Source organism: Orbicella franksi, chromosome 1 (genome assembly GCF_964199315.1).
Source record: "Orbicella franksi chromosome 1, jaOrbFran1.1, whole genome shotgun sequence".
Classification (NCBI taxonomy): Eukaryota; Metazoa; Cnidaria; class Anthozoa; order Scleractinia; family Merulinidae; genus Orbicella; species Orbicella franksi.
In genome coordinates this window covers 43,692,686-43,711,738 of record NC_138145.1, presented here as the reverse complement: position 1 = coordinate 43,711,738, position 19,053 = coordinate 43,692,686, and the positions used below count along the sequence as shown (strand labels likewise).

At 40.3% G+C, this 19,053-nt stretch overlaps 1 protein-coding gene and 1 long non-coding RNA gene across 2 annotated transcripts; one reads left to right on the top strand and one right to left on the bottom strand.

The window, feature by feature from the left end:
* Nucleotides 1-9,545: 9,545 nt before the first annotated feature.
* LOC145460296 (uncharacterized) lies at nucleotides 9,546-10,208 on the bottom strand. The gene has a single exon (XM_081445088.1). It carries the CDS (start codon nucleotides 10,206-10,208, stop codon nucleotides 9,546-9,548), a length of 663 nt encoding a protein of 220 aa, XP_081301214.1.
* Nucleotides 10,209-13,784: 3,576 nt separating this feature from the next.
* On the top strand, nucleotides 13,785-17,053 carry LOC145484728 (uncharacterized). The gene is made up of 3 exons (XR_014049066.1): nucleotides 13,785-14,489; nucleotides 15,009-15,044; nucleotides 15,602-17,053. It is a non-coding gene; the product is annotated as an uncharacterized LOC145484728 (long non-coding RNA).
* Nucleotides 17,054-19,053: the final 2,000 nt, after the last annotated feature.

Here is a 19,053-nt window from a genome sequence, read left to right as displayed (position 1 = left end):
GCGCGTATATTGTTAAATGAGTGTCTTAAGTAATTAACAGCAGGAATTTAAACAAACATCACCCTGAAAAGTAATGATATAACCATAAAACATTCGCACTCGTTTTGAAATAAGTTCTGTATGACAGTAAAAACGTCAAGTTTCATTTCGAGTGTTTAAAACAAATCATATTTGGTATATACATTTTGGAAAAGTATTTGTTCATCGCTATTTTACGTCGTTAAAACGACGCACTGAAGGATTACTGCTTGACTATGATATCGTACATCCGTTAGTTTGAAATATACATGCAAGGCAGGTTTTTTTGGTATGCCCAAGCTAAGAAGACTCGTCCACTACGGGAACAAAAATCTTTCGGAGTCACTTAATAGTGTTTCTAAATAAACATGGAATACTCTTAGCTACTCTTAGCAAGTTTTAATGTGTTTTTTCATCGAATTTTGCAGCCTGGTTATAAATATTTGGACGTCATGATGGCGTCATTTCTGCCCGCTTGTAAGATGTATCAAATTAAACATATCTAACTACTCATTCACTTATATCGACCAACAACATTCGGTAGCTATATTTGGTATATAGATTTCGGGAAAGTATGTCTTCATTGCTATTTGATGCACTAAAGGATTACTGCTATTAACTATGTTTGTTGGAGATAAAAATCTAATTGCAACGTGGAAATTAGAGTTCTAACTCCTCGATTCACATCTGTTCACATGCTCCATTAAAAGGGAAGTTTGGTCATTTAGTCAGGATGAGAGGATGAGAAATCTTTTATCGTTCAGTTATTCAATCCAGATAAGAAGACGCCCGTTAAATACTAGGTTTATTCGCCTCTTGATTCATGCATGGCCGCTCGTTGTTATTCTGTGCACAGTCTATATACCTTCCTTTCTTCCTATAAGTGAAAGAGATGTGGTACAAAATTCAGTCAATTACACTTTATTATACTTCAATTCGAATGCTGGACGGGCTAGGGACACTAGAGAGAAACGAGGAGTACGTAACTCCCAGCCCGGCGATAAATTAAGACAGAAGTGCGAGCTCGGAGTTTTGAACACAGCCATAATGTTATTTCCGCAGTGACTACATGCCCTACAACCGGGAACGGTCTTAAATTGACTATAGTTGTTCGAAATATGTTGAAGAATTTCGAAGGAATGACTCCTATAAGCCCCTTGAAAGTTAACACCTTTGGTTAGAACTGCCTAGCACTTATAAGGATCGCCGTTTTCGTTTCGTCAGAAGCAATGAAAATACAGGTCTGGGATCCGTTTCTCGAAGATCCCGAAAAGCTTTCGAACCCGGAAAGCCATAGTAATATCTCGAACCTTACGATTACAGAGCTGTTTTATTCACATAATCTTAATATGAACGGAGGTTCCCTTCATACAAGAAGTCTCAGGCGTATACACTTCTCCATGTTTAGATACAGATGAACTAAAAATGGCTTCACGGGCCCGAAAGTTTCCCGGGCTTTCGAGAAACGGCCCCCTGGGCTGCTGGACTACCAGCTCGTGCAATCTTATTTTACTGTTAAATAATTAACAACATCAGATTACATTTAGCCATTTTTATAAAACTCGGCCAGGAAAGTAATGATTTAACCATAAGACAATCGCACTCGTTTTTTTAAATGTGTTCTGTATGACTGCGAAAGCGAAGTTTCATTTCCAGCGTTTAAAACATTCATGCAAGATTCTCGTGCATTCCGTCACAATATTTCCATATGAATCCCTAATAGCCTAAGTCTTAAATTGACTAAATTGATGAAGAATTCCTACAGAACGACTTCTATAATTAAGCCCCCTAAAAGCTTTGTTAGGGTTGGCGAAGAGTCCTTCAAAACCTCTGCATGGGTCTTGCAAAATTTTAGTTACATTTCACAGGTCTGACAGTCTCGTTCCCTTAGCGGTTACTAGCTGTGCGTCTTGAAGTCTCGCGATCGATCGTTATACGTCTTATACAAGGTTGTCTCGGAGTCTTGGGGTTTTAGTAAGGCTAAGAAAGTGTCAGATTTGATCTATCGTACAAGCTAAGCGTTTTAATAGAACGAAAGACTGAAGACTTCTGTACATCATTCACATATTTACTCTGGGGCTCGAATTTTAAGACTTTGAACGGTCTCACATTTTAAACTAAAAACAGTTTGAAGTCTCGATCGGTCTCACATTTTAAAATGACAAAATGTCTCGAGCTCGCAAAATTGCTAGTTTCACCTTCTCGCATTTTATACTGTAGGTGTCCAGCTATTTTGTGGACAATGTGATTTTGGCCTTGCTCAACTTCCTTGAATGCGTTTAAAGTAAAAGGCATTTTCATTTCATGAAGACCGTTCCCGGCTACCTGGCGTACGGTCACAGCGATTTATTGCCTCAATCGGGTAGCAAACGCAACTACAGGGTAATCGAATAAAGGAGCTTGAATTAGTATGAAGAATATAAGGTAAGGGCCGAGTTACACGATACGACTTTGTCGCATGCGACAAGTTTACGGCCTACGACAAGAATTGTTTCGTGTAAATCAAACCTACAACTCGCTTACGACTATTGTGTAAGTCAAAAAATTGTCGTATGATTTTAAAACATGTTTTAAAACGCTGCGACAATCGTAGCCGAAATCGATAGAAAATGACGTATTTTGTGACAAATTTCTATTGAGTAGGGGACGAAGAAGAAGTTTTCTTTCGTCAAAATGGCGGACGAAGTTGTTGTTGACTGATTCATATGAAATCGTTTCTCGAAAAGTACTGAAAGGATTAAAGCGAAAAACATCTCGTTGGAAAGTTTTTTCAAAGCGCAGGACAGCTAAAATATTTGTTTACCGTTTGTTGGAACTTTCGCTCCGCGAATTCCTATGCAAACTTTTGCATATTTAATTTTGTAAGTGAAAATGTCGTGCGCGTGTAAATAGTCCTAAATCATGTCGTAGGCCTGTCGTAAGCATGCGTCAAAGTCGTACCGTGTAAATCGGCCTTAAGAAGTACCGAAAAAAAGGAGATATTCAACAACAATAATAAAATGAGTCAAAGACTGTTACATGAATATGGTTCAGCTAGCTTCGCGTGTATCACATATGCGCACGCTAAAATAAAAAAAACTGTTAGGGACAGATGCAGTACAGATGAATCAATATTGCTAACGAACATGAAAAGAACTTGAATTCCTACTCACTGTCGAGATTTCAATGACGCTACTAACAATCAGTCCTTATTGTTGTTAGATTGCCCTTCAGTTTTCTGCCAGTGAGCCAAACTACAGAAATGTGGCTCACTTTAATATATGCAAACAGCTGTGCCAACGACTGTATTGAGATTACTAGATGTATGGGTTATTGACCAAGCGTGAGGTCAAGAAGGCTGGATATTGGCCCAGTTCTTTTTTTGCGAGGTTTATAACCTCGCAAAGAAAGAACGAGGCCAAGATCAAGCCGTCTTGACCGAACAAGTTTGGTCAATAAAGGATTTATTATATGGCTTTCGGGGAAATTTTTCTTGAGGGACATGGCGGGTAGTCCCGAGCGGGCAAGATAGCTCCATCTTGCCCGCTCGGGTAGCCAATCACAGCGCAGGATTTGATTCATCTTGCCTTGGAACAAAGTTCCACATAAATTGAGCCCGGCTCGCATACATGCAGTCCAAAGCTGAACGTCTTTTGTTTCAATCGTATAAAAAAAATGCCATGGACTAAGCGAAGAACGAGCGACGCCCAGGTAACACGGAGTTGAACAGGGAGAACACTTTGAAATGTTATATTTTTCTTTTCGCTGCATTGGTTCTACGACAATCGGCTAAATAATTTCGATGCCATTGTTAGTCTTCTTAATTGACAAGTATCCACCACAATCGCATTACAGCCGACAGCGTATGGCATGGGGTGTTCCGTGGTGGTATTGGACTGCATTCTTGTGATTCTACAAAGTCTACAAATTCTTGGGAGCGCTTATTAAAGAAAATGTCTGTGGAGCAAACGTGACGTAAACAGAAGGCAAGTACTGAATGGGATCGTAGACTTTTAACGAGCAGGTTAGCACTGATGCGTTGCTTGGTGCTTGTCTATAGATCTGTGGGTTTCGATAAGCGTGAAGTTGTTGTTATAAATAGACTTGTACGTCTAGGAAAGGGGGTTTCTGACTCGAAGAATTTAATAACCGTTGGTAAACTAACCTCTCCGTCGTTCTACACTTTATAACTTTCAACGATAAATCAGTCCGTCAACCAAGATCATAATCTCTTGTCTCAACCAGACATAGTTTGAATGGGGCGTTGTCTGGATATTGCTGTCTCGTGTCTATGAATAAACATGTGATAGAACGACCACGTAGGTGCAGCTGGGCAGTTGGCACTGGAAAAGGAAGCCAAAGCGGAGTCTGTTATAGTAAAGGTACGTGTGCACGTGTAGGTAATGAATCACAAGCAACAGTTTTCTCGTCTTGTCAGTTAGATGCTACAAGCTGCTTGGTTTCGCGACACTTGACTTTATATGTCTATTTTAGAGCGGCAAATGTACAACAACTGTTGCAATGTTAGCAAGATTACGTTCGATTCTGCAGCTGGGAGCCTCGCGTTTATATAGTATGACTGATATTATCTGGTGTACACAATTTAATTAACAGATCAAATGTGGCTGACTTGGTTAACTCGTCCTGTTCTTTGTTACAATGATCAAGCCACTTCGAGGCGCGATCGACATATATTGTGAAATGAGTGTCTTAAGTAATTAACAGCAGGAATTTAAACAAACATCAGCATGAAAAGTAATGATATACCCATAAAACATTCGCACTCGTTTTGAAATAAGTTCTGTATGACAGTAAAAAAGTCAAGTTTCATTTCGAGTGTTTAAAACAAATCGTCATATGTCGCGACACTCTGCTTGCTGTGAGTTGATTAGCCTCACATTTTATATGCACGCTTGTAAGATGCATCAAATTTAACATCTAGCAACTCATTTAATAATATCGACCAACAACATTTGGTAGCTATTTGATATACATTTCGGAAAAGTATTTGTTCATTGTTATTTTACGTTGTTAAAACGACGCACTGTAGGATTACTGCTTGACTATGAAATCCTACATCCGTTAGTTTGAAATAAATATGCATGGCGGGTTTTTTTGGTATGCCCAAGCTAAGAAGACTCGTCCACTACAGGAACAAAAATCTTTCGGAATCAGTTAATAGTGTTTCTAGATAAATATGGAATACTCCTAGCTACTCTTAGCAAGTTTTACTATGTTTTTCCATCGAATTTCGGCAGCCTGGTAATAAATATTTGGAGGACATGACCGTGCGAAGCAACAGCACAGACTATCTTATTTTGAATAATTAACAATATCAAAGTACAGTTATAGCCATTTAATAAAACTCAGCCAGGAAAGTAATGATTTAACCATAAGACAATCGCATTCGTTTTTGGTTTTTTTAAATGCGTTCTGTATGACAGTAAAAGCGAAGTTTCATTTCCAGTGTTTAAAACATTTATGTAAGATCCTCGTGCATTGCGGCACGCTATTTCCATGTGAATCCCTAATTAGCCTTCATTTATGAACGCTTGTAAGAAGCACCAAATTAAACATATCTAACTACACATTTAATTATATCGACCAACAACGTTTGGCAGCTCAGATTTGGTATATATATTTCGGTAAAATATATGTTGATTGCTATTTTACGGTAATAAAACGACGCACTGAAGGATTTCTGCTAGACTATGTTCGTTGGAGGCAAAAATGTAATTGCAACGTTTGTCAATAGGAAATTGAGTTCCAGCTCCTTGGCTCACACCTGTTCACATGCTCCATTAAAACGAGAGTTTGGTCATTTGGTCACAACGCTGTCTTCAAAGGACGAGACATCTTGCATCGTTCATTTATTCAGTTCCAGAAGACGCCCCCTTTAATTCTGGTTTTATATGCCTCTTGATTCCGGTATGCATGGCCGCTCGTTGTTATTCTGTGTACAGCCTATATACTTTCCTTTCTTTCTATCAGTGAAAGACATGTGGTACAAAATTCAGTAAATTACACTTCATTATACTTCAAGTTCGAATGCTGGACGGGCTAGGAAGAAACGGGTATACATAACTCCCAGCCCGGCGATAAATTAAGACAGAAGTGTGAGAGTTTTGAACACAGCCAGAATGTTATTTACGCAGTGACTATATGCCCTACAGCCCTACAGTCTTAAATTGACTATAGTTTTTCGAAATATGTTGAAACATTCATGCAAGACCCTCATGCATTCCGCACACTATTTCCATGTGAATCCCTAATTTTATTTGCTTCTTGATTCATGCATGGCCGCTCGTTGTTATTCTGTGCACAGCCTATATACTTTCCTTTCTTTCTATTACTGAAAGACATGTGGTACAAAATTCAGTCAATTACAGTTTATTATACTTCAATTCGAATGCTGGGCGGGCTAGGGACTCTAGGGAGAAATGGGTGTACGTAACTCCTAGCCCGGCGAAAATTAAGACAGAAGTGCCGGTGAGAGTTTTCAACACCGACAGCCATAATGTTATTTATGCAGTGACTATATACCCTACAGCCGGGAAAGGTCTTAAATTGACTATAGTTGTTCGAAAGATGTTGAAGAATTTCGAAGGAATGACTCCTACAAGCCCCCTGAAAGTTTACATCTTTGTTTAGAACTGCCTAGTACTTACAAGGATCGCTGTTTTCGTTTTGCAGTTGGCGAACTTTCCGAGTTCAATCATATCATAAAACGCGGTATGTTTTCGACACTGAAACTAAACATTTTTACTTACTGGTATGGCCTCAAATGCACTAAATGCCTAGCATTCAACGGTGGTTCAGAGAATTTTAAGAATACATTCATACTTAAGAGTTGTCTATCTTTCTATCGAATTAGTTGGCTGCGTTGAAATCCTACAACCAGTTAGTTTGAAATAAACATGCAAGGCAAGTTTTTTTTGGTATGCCCAAGCTATTAAGAAGATTCCAAAACTACAGAAACAAAAACTCTTTCGGAATCACTTAATAGTGTTTTTGAATAAACATGGAATACTCTTAGCAAGTTTTAATATGACTTTCTATCGAATTTCTGTAGCCTGCGTCATTTCTTCGCATGTCTATCCGAAGCTACAGCTCGGCTCACGCGATCTTATTTTACCGTTAAATAATTAACAACATCAAAGTACAGTTATAGTCATTTAATAAAACTCAGCCAGGAAAGTAATGATTTAACCATAAGGCAATGGCACTCGTTATGATTAAATGCGTTCTGTAAGACAGTAAAAGTGAAGTTTCATTTCCAGTGTTTAAAACATTCATGCAAGATCCTCATGCATTCCGCACACTATTTCCATGTGAATCCCTAATTTTATTTGCCTCTTGATTCATGCATGGCCGCTCGTTGTTATTCTGTGCACAGCCTATATACCTTCCTTTCTTTCTATCAGTGAAAGAGATGTGGTACAAAATTCAGTCAATTACAGTTTATTATACTTCAATTCGAATGCTGGACGGGCTAGGGATACTAGAGAGAAACGAGGAGTACGTATCTCCCAGCCCGGCGATAAATTAAGACAGAAGTGTGAGCTCGGAGTTTTGAACACAGCCATAATGTTATTTACGCAGTGACTATATGCCCTATGCCGGGAAAGGTCTTACATTGACTATAGTTGTTCGAAATATGTTGAAGAATTTCGAAGGAATGACTCCTATAAGCCCCCTGAAAGTTAACATCTTTGTTTAGAACTGCCTAGCACCTATAAGGATCGCTGTTTTCGTTTCGCCAAAAGCAATAATAAAGGTGTGGAAGAGGTGCTGGACTACCAGCTCATGCGATCTTATTTCACCGTTAAATTATTAACAATATCAAATTACATTTAGCCATTTTAATAAAACTCAGCCAGGAAAGTAATGATTTAACCATAAGACAATCGCATTCGTTTTTTAAATGTGTTCTGCATGGCTCCTGCAAAATTTTAGTCAAATTTCACGGGTCTGACAGTCTCGTTCCCTTAGTGGTTACTAGCTGTGCGTCTCGAAGTCTCGATCGTTATACAAAGTTGTCTCGGAGTTTTGAGGGTTTTTTTGTAAGGGTAAGAAAGTCTCAGATTTAATCTGCCGTACAAGCTAAGCAATTTAATACAACTGAAGACTGAAGACCTCTGTACATCATCACTCTGGGGCTCGAATGAATGAATGAATTTTGAGACTTTAACGGTCTCGTACTAAAAACAGTTTGAAGTCTCGATCGGTCTCGCATTTTAAAAAGTCAAAATGTCTCGAGCACGCAAAGAAGAACGCTAGTTTCGCCGTCTCGCATTTTATACGTTTCGCCACCCTACTTTATTTAGAATTGTTTAGCGATTCCAAGGACCGTGTTCTGCGTGTTTTCGTTTTAAACAGTAAGTTGTTTTGGAATTTGAAACTGAACTCTAACTCACCGGCACGGCCTCAATTACACAAAATGCCTAGCAATCAAAGCTGGTTCAGTGAAATGAAAACATGGAGTTTGGGGGCTATGCCCAAGCTCACAAGATTCGCCCGACAACTACAGAAACAACGGAACTAGCTTTCGGAATCACTTAACACTTCTAAACATAGATACTTAATCTTAAGTCGAAATTCTGTAATCATATAGTTTCAAATTGTGAGCTAGTTTGGCAATAACTTTTCGAGAACATGGCGATTTTAAAGTATGCTCAAGCTTGGACAATTCGTCAAGTAGAAAACCAAATGAAATAGATTTTTGCAATCGCTTAGCAATCCAAACAAACCTAGAATACTCTTGATAGGTGTAAATATGACCTTCTGCCGATCGAAAACGTATGGAAATTCCGGTTTGTCGAGAAACTACAGTTTAAGACCGTTCCAGGCTGCTTTGCCGGCATATAGTCACAGCGATTTATTGCCTCAGAAAAAAAACGCAATACAATATGATCGAATAAGGAACTCTGAACTTTATAGAGACATTAGGTGAGGAACACGGAAAAAGTAGAAATTCAACAACGAAAAAACGATCGAAAGCGGAATAATGCAAATAAAGATAGATCAAATATTTCACGCGTGTCTGAAGCACACTAAAATATATCAGAATTGTTAGGAACAGATGGATCAAGATAAATTAATATTGTGAATGAGCAAGAACAGAAATTGAAATCTTACTCACTGATTTCAATGACACCACCGTCAATATTGCTATCCAGATGCTCTTTTCTTTTGGTGGGCAAGTACAGGAAATATGTTTGAATGTTTGGCTGAATAAAATATATGCAACGGCGGCAAACGGTGGCCAACGACGCCTCTCAGACAGTGCAACAAATCAAAGCTTCATATAACTGAGCCCGGCTAGCAATCCTTAGTCGAACTTGTTTGTGTTGATCGTATAATAGAATACATTTAAACTTTTGCGTGCCGCTCAATCAAAATATCGAAAGATCGATTAATTAGCCAACCTCAAAATACAAATCGTTACCGCCACATGGTTTGCACGCGGTCCTTTCTTGATCGTGAAGCGGAAAATTGGATGTAGATTGATTGGGTCGTGACGTAGCTAGACGCATTCACTCACTCACTCACTGCCCATGGTGCCCACTGGCACGTAGGGCAGCAACAAAGTTCTTCCACTTCTGTCTGTCTTTGGATAGCTGTTGGATCTTGTTCCAGCTCTGTTTTAAGCCCCTCAATTCTGTCTCTACAGTGCGACGCCATGTGTTCTTAGGCCTGCCACGCTTGCGCCTGCCTTCGGGAGTCCAGTGTAGTGCTGTCTTTGTGACGGATTCATTATCCTTTCGAATGACATGGCCAATCCACCTCCAGCGTCGTTGCATAATAATAGTACCCATGTCCTCCTGTTTGCACCGCGAAAGCAGATCCTTGTTGGAAATGGTCTGAGGCCAGAAGATGCGGAGTATTTTTCGCAGACTTTTGTTGTGAAAGGTTGGCAGCTTTCCCAGATCACTTTCAAACATTCGCCAACATTCTGACCCATACAAAAGGGTAGAAAGAACACACCTCTGATAGATCTTGAGCTTGGTATGTGTACTGTACTGTGACGACCGCCACACATTGTTCAGCATCCTGAAGGTGTTTCTGGCTTTGTTTAGCCGGCTCTGGATGTCTAAGCCTGCACCACCATCTTGCCTGACGATGCTGCCCAAGTATTTAAACTGATCGGTCATTGGGAGGTCCTTTCCATTCACCTTGATGGGCTGAGGGTTAGAGATGTTAAGGGCCATGACCTCTGTTTTGGTGAGGCTGATGTTTAGTCCCACCTGGTGTGCATATTTACTTAAAAAGCTGGTCTTCTCTTGCATAATAATAATAACAATAAAAGCCGCTTTATTTAAAACTGAAAGACCGATCAGCGAAGTCCAGGAGGAAGACGCTGGTATAAACCGATGATCAGTATCTATAAATTACATGGTAAAAAACGATAATCAATCAAACAATACTAAAAAAAAAAATCTAAACACTACATTTATGATCAGTCTTGTCTAAATCACTAAAAAATTTAAAAAGTTTAGTTTTAAAAATTTTCAGACTACTGCAGTTTCGATGGTCGTTTGGGAGCTCATTCCATTCCTTGGCAGCAGCGTACATGAATGAGGACTGGCCCGTAGCAGTTTTAGTTCTAGGGAGATGAAGTTCTCTGTTGTCTCTCAAGACCTTACCACGGACGTCGGATCGTAATACAAAATAGCCTTGTAGTTGCCTGGGACAGTTATGATCGTTCACGATTCTATAAACTAACTGTAGACGTATATAACGCCGCCTATTGAATAAGGTTAACAGACCAAGCTTCTCTCTCATAAACTGTGTGCACGTTAAGCGATTTGTTCTCAAAATTATTCTCATCGCCTTATTTTGCAGCCTTTCTAAAAAATCAGAGTTCTTCTTGCTGCAAAATCCCCATACGGTGCAACCATAGTCTAAAATAGGTAGAATTGTTCTTTTACCACACAATGTGGAATATAGGTTGTGGGTGTGAGAAAGCAGAGCTAAATCATCCGCAAAATCTAGATCCTCTAAGTTGGAGAAGAGGGTCCACCTGATGCCCCTGGGATGGTCTTCCGTAGTACGGCGCATCACCCAGTCGATAGCTAAGTTGAATAGCAGTGCAGACATCACGCAGCCCTGTCTGGCGCCCGTCTTTACCTCAAAACTGATATCACTGTTCTCTACGCTACAAGTGAAGGCTTCATAGAAGCTCTGTATAAGTTGGACAATCTTCTGAGGAACACCATAGGCTCGAAGTATGTGCCACAAGCTGTCTCTGTGTATACTGTCGAAAGCCTTTTGGAAATCTAAAAGGCTTATGTACAGTTGCCTCTGCCATTCGGTACATTGCTCAATGATGTCACGCAGTGTGAATAGCTGATCTACACAACCCCTACCCCTGCGGAATCCAGCCTGTTCTTGCCTGAGCTGCTGATCTACTGCACTGGAGATTCGTTGGATGATAATCTTTGCCAGGATTTTACTTGGGGTGGATAGGAGGGTGACGCCACGACAGTTATTGCAGTCGCTTAACGGACCTTTTTTGTGGATCTTTATGATGGTATCTTTGGTCCAGTCATCTGGCACTCTCTCCTGCTCCCATACTGCAGTAAACAGGGGCTGTAGAATCATTGCTGAAAGTTCAGGGCCAGCCTTGAAAAGCTCCGCATTCAGGTTGTCTTGGCCAGGGGCTTTGTTTTTTTTTAAGGTTTTTATGGCTGCAATGATTTCCTGCTTGCTTGGAGGATCTGTGTTCACATCCAGGTCGGTCTCAGCCTCTTGAATGTCAGCTTCAACTGTGGGTGGGCGTGTGTTGAGGACATCCATAAAGTGCTCTGCCCAACGAGCTTCCTGCTCTCTTTCGGTGGTAAGCAGTCTACCCTGTAAATACTTAACAGGGGCTACCTTTCTGCCCCCATACTTGCCACATACCAGTTTTGTGATTTTGTAAACCTTTCCCTGCTCTCCTCTGTTAGCTGCATTCTCTGCCTGGCTAGCAAGCTCATCAATATTTGCGCGTTTGTCGGCTCTTGCCATTCTCTTAACACTTCGGTCAGCCTTTCTGTACTGGATCTTATAGCGTTCCAGCAACCTTTCTAATTTGGTGTCAAGTAGTTTCTTCTTCAGATTTCGTCTGCCCTCGATGGCTCTTAAGGTTGCTGGCTTTATCCACTTCTTCTTCCTTACTGCCTTCTTAAAACCTAGACATGCCTTGCTGCTCTCTGTGAAAGTGAAAGACACTTGCTTCCATATATTGTTGACTTCATCAGGTTCGGGCTCATCAGACAGAACCGCCAAGGATTGAAATCGATTTCTGAGTTGAGTGATGAGGGCATTCTTCACTGATGACTCTTTCAAGTCGTCTGTGTTGAAGTGCTGGTTGCAAGATGACTTTCGACCAGTGCTTCTTAGCTTCAGCTTAACATACGCCGTGACAAGATGATGGTCACTGCCAACATCAGCTCCTCTTCTCACCTTAACATCCAGAAGTGAGCGTCGCCATGTGCCATTAATCATCAAGTGATCAATCTAGACGCATAGCACAGCTTAAACTAATGTCGTTCACTTCAACTTTGATGACTGCCATTTTTGTGTGCTGTCAGCTCACTATGAGGCAAACAACCCGGCAAGAACGCCTACACTCTCCGGCGGAAGTGACGTGACCAAGGGATTATTCTCATGCTCCCATGATCATTCCTTTATCCGTGGCCATTGAAATTCTTTTTCCACTCTCTTGGACTAGAAACACTCCCGCGAACCCTCGCGTCAGTGTTGTCGGTAGAACATGCATGACGTCACATTAATGAGATTCGAAGGATTCTGAGATCGCCAACTGTGCTTGTGAAAGACCATTTTAATCGAAGCATGGGCCTATGGATACCCGTTAAATTATGTCATCGCCCGCAATGTTACAGAAGTAGTCTCAAGTGGAAAGGTCGTTGATTCTCGTCGTCTCGCTTAGGGATATGAATCAAGAATTCTGGTCTCACTTGGGGTGTTTATGACGGAACGCCACTAATTTTAGCTGTCAAAGTATCTATCCTTGTGAGGGCACTCGGAGAAACGATACTAAAAACGTTTTCATTTCCGTTTTTAGGCTCGATTTCCATCGCTCTCTCTCAAGTCAGGTCCACTAGCGCGCGCTCCTTTCCTGACCAGCGACTGGTAATTGATCCCGTTATGTTGGTCTTCTTTAGGCGTCAGTGTTTGCGCAAGAGCGCGCCATTGCGGGAATCCCGCGTTGCAATCAGAGATGGCCCCCAGAAAAACGAAGAAAGGACCAATTTGGCCCTTTCCTTTTACAAGACTACAGGCTTAACCAGGCGTAGTATTTTAAAAGCCATCCCAGGGCTCGAAATTGCGACTGATACGGTCACCAATGTAACTAACATTTCATCATTGGTGACCAAAATTCGGCAAAAATTCTGGTTTAGTCACCATAATGGCGACTACACTTCTCTGTGTTGACGATCAATCCGGTTATTTTGTCACACATTATGTCCTTCTAGACAATCATATTGAAAGATCTTTGCTTCTAAAACATTCAAGATAAGGAAAGAAGTCAATCCATCTTTTTGCTCTGCTGTATTGATTATCTCACATCGGAAAACTTCCAAGTTTGAAATCGCCTATAATGCATTGCAAACCCTTGATCATTGACTATGTCATGTATGCCTAAGGACTGTTATCTTGTAATGCACGGATCATAGTATCTGATTCAAAAGAAATTTATTGAGTAGAAGCAAAAAGCATTTAATATTAAATTTTATTCTAAATCCTAATAAACTGCTTTATTTTCCCTTGGTACCCTGACGCATTTTTCCTTCTGTAGCTTTCAATTTATTGGCCCCTTTCCTAAAAAATTGGCCCCTAAAAAAGGTCTTCAGGGGTCATTTTGGCCCTCAAGGAAAATTTTCTGGCTGAAACACTGGGCGTTTAATTCAAATGTCCCGACAAGCATCCGCGACCTTTTTATATTGGAGTCTGTCACCGCTTCCCCTCCCCGGAAGGATTCTAGTCCTCCAACACAGCGCGCACTGACGTTACGCGCAACAATCTCAGAGTTGGAGTTGAAACCCAATGAAATACAGCAACCTGATTGCGCACAATATTAAGTTAGACCGTTTGTTGGAGCTGTAGCTCATGACGCCACTAAAAAGACCTTTTGAGCAAAAATAAATCAAGGGTCGTTACTACCATCTTATCTTCAACACGGAGCGGTACTTATTTGTATTTTTGTTTTCTATTATTTAACGCATCACTGTAAACGTTCCATACAATACCTTACAAAGAAGCGATGATGATGATGATGATGATGATGATGATGCTAATGCTAATGCTAATGCTGCTACTGGTGCTGCTGATGCTGCTGTTGCTGTTGCTGTTGCTGCTACTGCTGCTCCTGCTACTGGTGCTGCTGATGCTGCTGTTGCTGTTGCTGTTGCTGTTGCTGCTGCTGCTGCTGCTGCTGCTGCTGCTGCACGCTGCTGTTACCGATGATGACGATATAAACCCACCCGGTAAGTGATGACTGTACTAGGTCAAGAGAAAATTCTTGACTAGGTGTATTAATTAAGCATGTTATTTGCTATTGCAAACTGAAAACATGTATCCGTCCAGTTGTAGAAATGCGTAATGGTGACGGCAAGAGAAATCTAAGAAACTGGTATAAAAAAAAACCTGCATCGACCCAGCATGCATGCCATGTAGGTATAGTATGCATGCTGACTACTTCTCCAATGAATTTCTCCAGCACTAATGGGAGAAACGAAAAATTGTTCAACAGGACGGGGTTCACACTAGCCTATCGATAGAAAATGACTGACGAAAGTATACCCAGGGTGATGATCTGAATTCGAGAAAGCATGGAATTCGATCGAATAACCGACTTTGACATAACGAGGTCTAACCGTGCTTAATAAGTTCCGCATACTTGGAACCTGTTTAAAGTTATAATAATTTGTAAAGTTAAAGTTAAATTTGTTAAAGAGTTCAGTACTAAGTTAAAGATTTATATTTTGGCTTTCTTTAATTTGTAGCGCTACTGAGGGATGAAATCCCAGACTCTTTGTGAGGTCCGATTCATACGTCGCATTTCTACCGTGTCGAATTCAGTTCATTGAATTAAATTCGACAGAAACTCAACGTCTAAATCGGCTGCCGCATTTCTGCCGCACGCTCGACTGGTCTTGTCGCATTATCCGACAGAAATGCGACACCGATTCAGACGTCGAATTTCTGCCGTATCGAATCTAATGCACACATTATGTTAATGTATTGAGCATGGGTACATGTTTTCCCGCCAAAGAAAAAGGAGAAACTTGGCCATTCTCGACCCAATGCAACCTGAACATATTGCAACACATACTGCTCCGTTGTCAGTCTTCTCCTTCTCGTTCCATAGGCGGACAATTTTTCGCAAAATTAAAGTCCTTCGTCGCTCAGTAATTTCGTCCGCCACATTGAATACTCTACGTTTAAAACATTTTCCGCTGGCCAACATACCCGAGAGTATAAATTCTGAATTAAGTGCGACACAAGTGCGACGTATGAATCCACAGTCGCATTTCTGCCGCACTTAATTGAATTAAATTCGACACGGCAGAAATGCGACGTATGAACTGGGCCTGAGAAAACGCGTGACCCGGCACCCGATACAGATCAAAGAGAGATCAAGAAGGAATTACTGAAGATGGACATTTGGCTTAATCCTCATCCGAACTTCTGGAACTTAAAAAACAGCTAGCGCTGACGGTCTCTCGCTAACTGACTACGTTATTTAGAATTCAAAATGACCGCACAGACAAAAGATGGTAAGATTAGCTTTCATTTATGTCGAATTTGATGTGAGAGACTTCTGAACAAAAACGAGCTGAGAACAGTGAGTGAAATCGTGAAGTGGTTATACCAGAGTTCAACTGCCGTCAATGGAGGATATGCAGGACTTACAGAGAAAAGCCAAAGTAGGAAAGAGTCAAAAGGGTGATGGTGAAACAAGACATACAGAAGAACAAGCCAAACTTGTGTCAGGTCTAAGAGAGACGAACTCTGAGATTAACAGCGTGAACGAATTTATTAACACCATTCGAAGGAAGACAAAATTCCTGACTTGGAATCAAGTTAAATGCAGCGCTAATGAATACCTGACAATGTAGCACCATTCTTTTTTTTTTTTCTGAAATGCAAATGTAAGCCATGGACTGAAGGGTGAGCAAAAAGAACTGCCCGCCTAGCGGTTCCTCAGTAAGGAAAATAGATAGGGTGACCGTTTACACTTCCTTAATTCCGTGTTAAAAATACAGATTAGTTCACTATTTCCTCTGTTGTTGTCCACTTCACAACAATTTCAACTCAGTCGTGTGAATCTCTTTTTCTGTAAAGTTCAAACATCCAGTATTTTCTTTTGCATCTCCCCCCACCCTCACTCAGAAATTGACTTTTGCAGGTCTTGAGTACCTATGTTTGTTTCAGAAGATAATTTCCGTGTTTAATGTAAGATGGTTTTTGTAAGTAAAGCTTAAATTGAGCAAAGAAATCATGCCACTTAAATAGCAACTTCAGACTAATTGGGCTAAACCACAATAACGATAATATTATACTAAACCAATATATATGAAAATTATAGTTATTGAAATATGCAACTGTAGGAATTTACGGGTGATGAAAGTTATGTAGGATCATCGCAGGGTTTCATTGAGTTAGTCCACTGCATTTATAACTGTTGAATCTGCAGGCTGGATATAAAATTGAAATTAAAATTACCTTATATACAAGAGTGCGTACGGTTTTGGATCAGTTCAACTTATTTTCTGCCTATGTAAACACTTTTGTTTCTCAGGGCCTGGCGCAGCTGACAGTGAAACAAAGTGAAACAAAGAAGCAAGAAGTCGGTGAAAACTTATCAGGATCACTGATTTCTAAGAACAACAGAGCTGATAATCAAGCCCATTATAGTATTTAGATCTCGTTTAAGCTGTTAACAATGAGTTCCCAAAACACAGGGATACCCAAATCACTTTGACACCCACAACTTGTCTATCAGTCTCGGAAACTTGCCTTTAAAACCAGCCAAAACCTGGAGTTTGTCGACTGTCGAAGGCACATATAACTTTCTTTTTATTGTAAGCAAAGAACGCTGGGCTCACTTAGCGACGCCGAAGTAACACTGAGTTGAACATGGAGAACACTTTGAAATGTTATATTTTTCTTTTCGTTGTCATCACCTCAGCTATTAGACTTCCCATGGTTTATATTAGGCAAGAATGCTGAGCGTCGAGCACAAAATGGAAATGGCATATGCAGATTTATCCACAACGACGATTTTACCGCTACTCCGCTGTAGATTGCAGTAGCATTATATTAGCGATTCCTCTACAACTTATCGCCATTTTCTTCTGTTTCTACTGTGTGCTTGGTTTTAGTAGCTTTGCAGGAAACCGGCTGCAGCAATAGCAACAGAGTTGGACCCTAGGGGGCGCCGGTGAAACTTCTGTGATAGGCGCACTGGTAGGATTTTCTGACCGATTGGTTCTACGACTATCGGCTAAACCCTTTCGATGCCATTGTTACTTCACGTATTTTTGAGTTGTTAATCTGTGTCTTGACTATCTGGCAAGTATCGACGCCCGGGCGCGGGGGGGGGGGGGGGGGGTACTCCAGAAAAGTTGGGTGAGGGTGTGCGGCCCACTTCCCAAACCCTTACCCTATCTGTGAACAAAATCTTTGATTTTTGCCATCCTTTTCATTCCTTCATTCATTCTGTTTATTTTGCCTTTTTACTTGATGTCCAGTATTTATAAATATTTTAATATGAGGCGAGGTGACCTCTAGAAACCATCAGGCTTTTAGTTGAGGCCGCCTTGTACGTAACAATATGATTACATAAATATTGCAACAGTGTGCGGCTCTTCCAGTTCAGTAATTATTTTATTAAAAACTCTAGCAGTTTCATTTTTTCTTAAAATTGGGAAAACTTGACAATGAAGTGATTGTAACAGGAAGGGAATTCCAGATCTTTGGACCTTGGTAAAGAATTGTGAATTTTTTTAGATCAGTCCGGCAATGATGCACGCGATAATTAATGGCTGTTCTGGTGCTAAAGACGTGAATTTGACTGTTTGTAAAAAAACAGGTTGAAAAACAATGGAGGCAAAAGGTTGTTATGATGATGGTACATAAATTTAGCTATTTGAAACGTGTTGATTTGATAAACACCCTATTTATGACCCGACAATATAATGATGTCTGTCTCTGTTTTACATTGCATTGACCGTGATAACATGCGTTACAGTAGAATCAGTATCACTTGAGAAATGCATCATTGACTTAGAATCTGTATTTTCGATGAACAAACTAGACAATATCTGTGTATATCGTTAAAGATGAAACTTTGTCTCTAAACTGAGCGAAAAGCGTAATACAGTGTAGAATATTTTGACTTTTCAAAAACCAATCTCCAATTATGTGGAAAACGTCCAATAGCGGTTTTTTTTCCGGTTTGTTTTGTTTTGTTTTCTTTTTACTCAGACGTTTGTTTATCCACAAATTCAGCTGGACTCTAAGCTGCATGCTTCCAGTAAAACGTTACAGTCTTCTCAGGAGGGTGGGGTTCGTGTCTAAGTTCATGCGCACGTGCTTGGGAAGAAATGAACCGGTTTCAAAATAAGTATTTTAATGAAAAATTTGTTGACTTATTGATTCTTTCTGAAAAAAGAAAAAAACGTCAGTTTTGTCGTATTCTTTAGTCTGAGCATATTGCGCGCATTTTCATTTTCTCTCTGAGCTCGAGCCAGGATTTATTTTATTTCATTTTATTTTATTTTTTGTTTGCGACAGGCTAGACTGCAATGCCTCTCGAACCGGCACGGGCATAGGTAGAGAGCAACAATTCTATGGCCCAAGAGGTTTTGTTGGCTCAACCTGCAAAATAACGAGTGTTATAAATCATTTAGAGTGCGTTTCTTTAAGAAAATCCAAGATTGGATTCTTAAATCTGAAAGAATCCGAAAACAGATTTTGCGTTTCTTTACTAAACAGATCAATCCAAGATCTCTCGAATCATGGTGCGTCAAAGGAACCGAAGAA

Excerpts from the sequence above, each read along its gene's own strand:
- LOC145460296 (XM_081445088.1), bottom strand. The coding sequence starts at position 10,208 with ATGGCCCTTAACATCTCTAACCCTCAGCCCATCAAGGTGAATGGAAAG.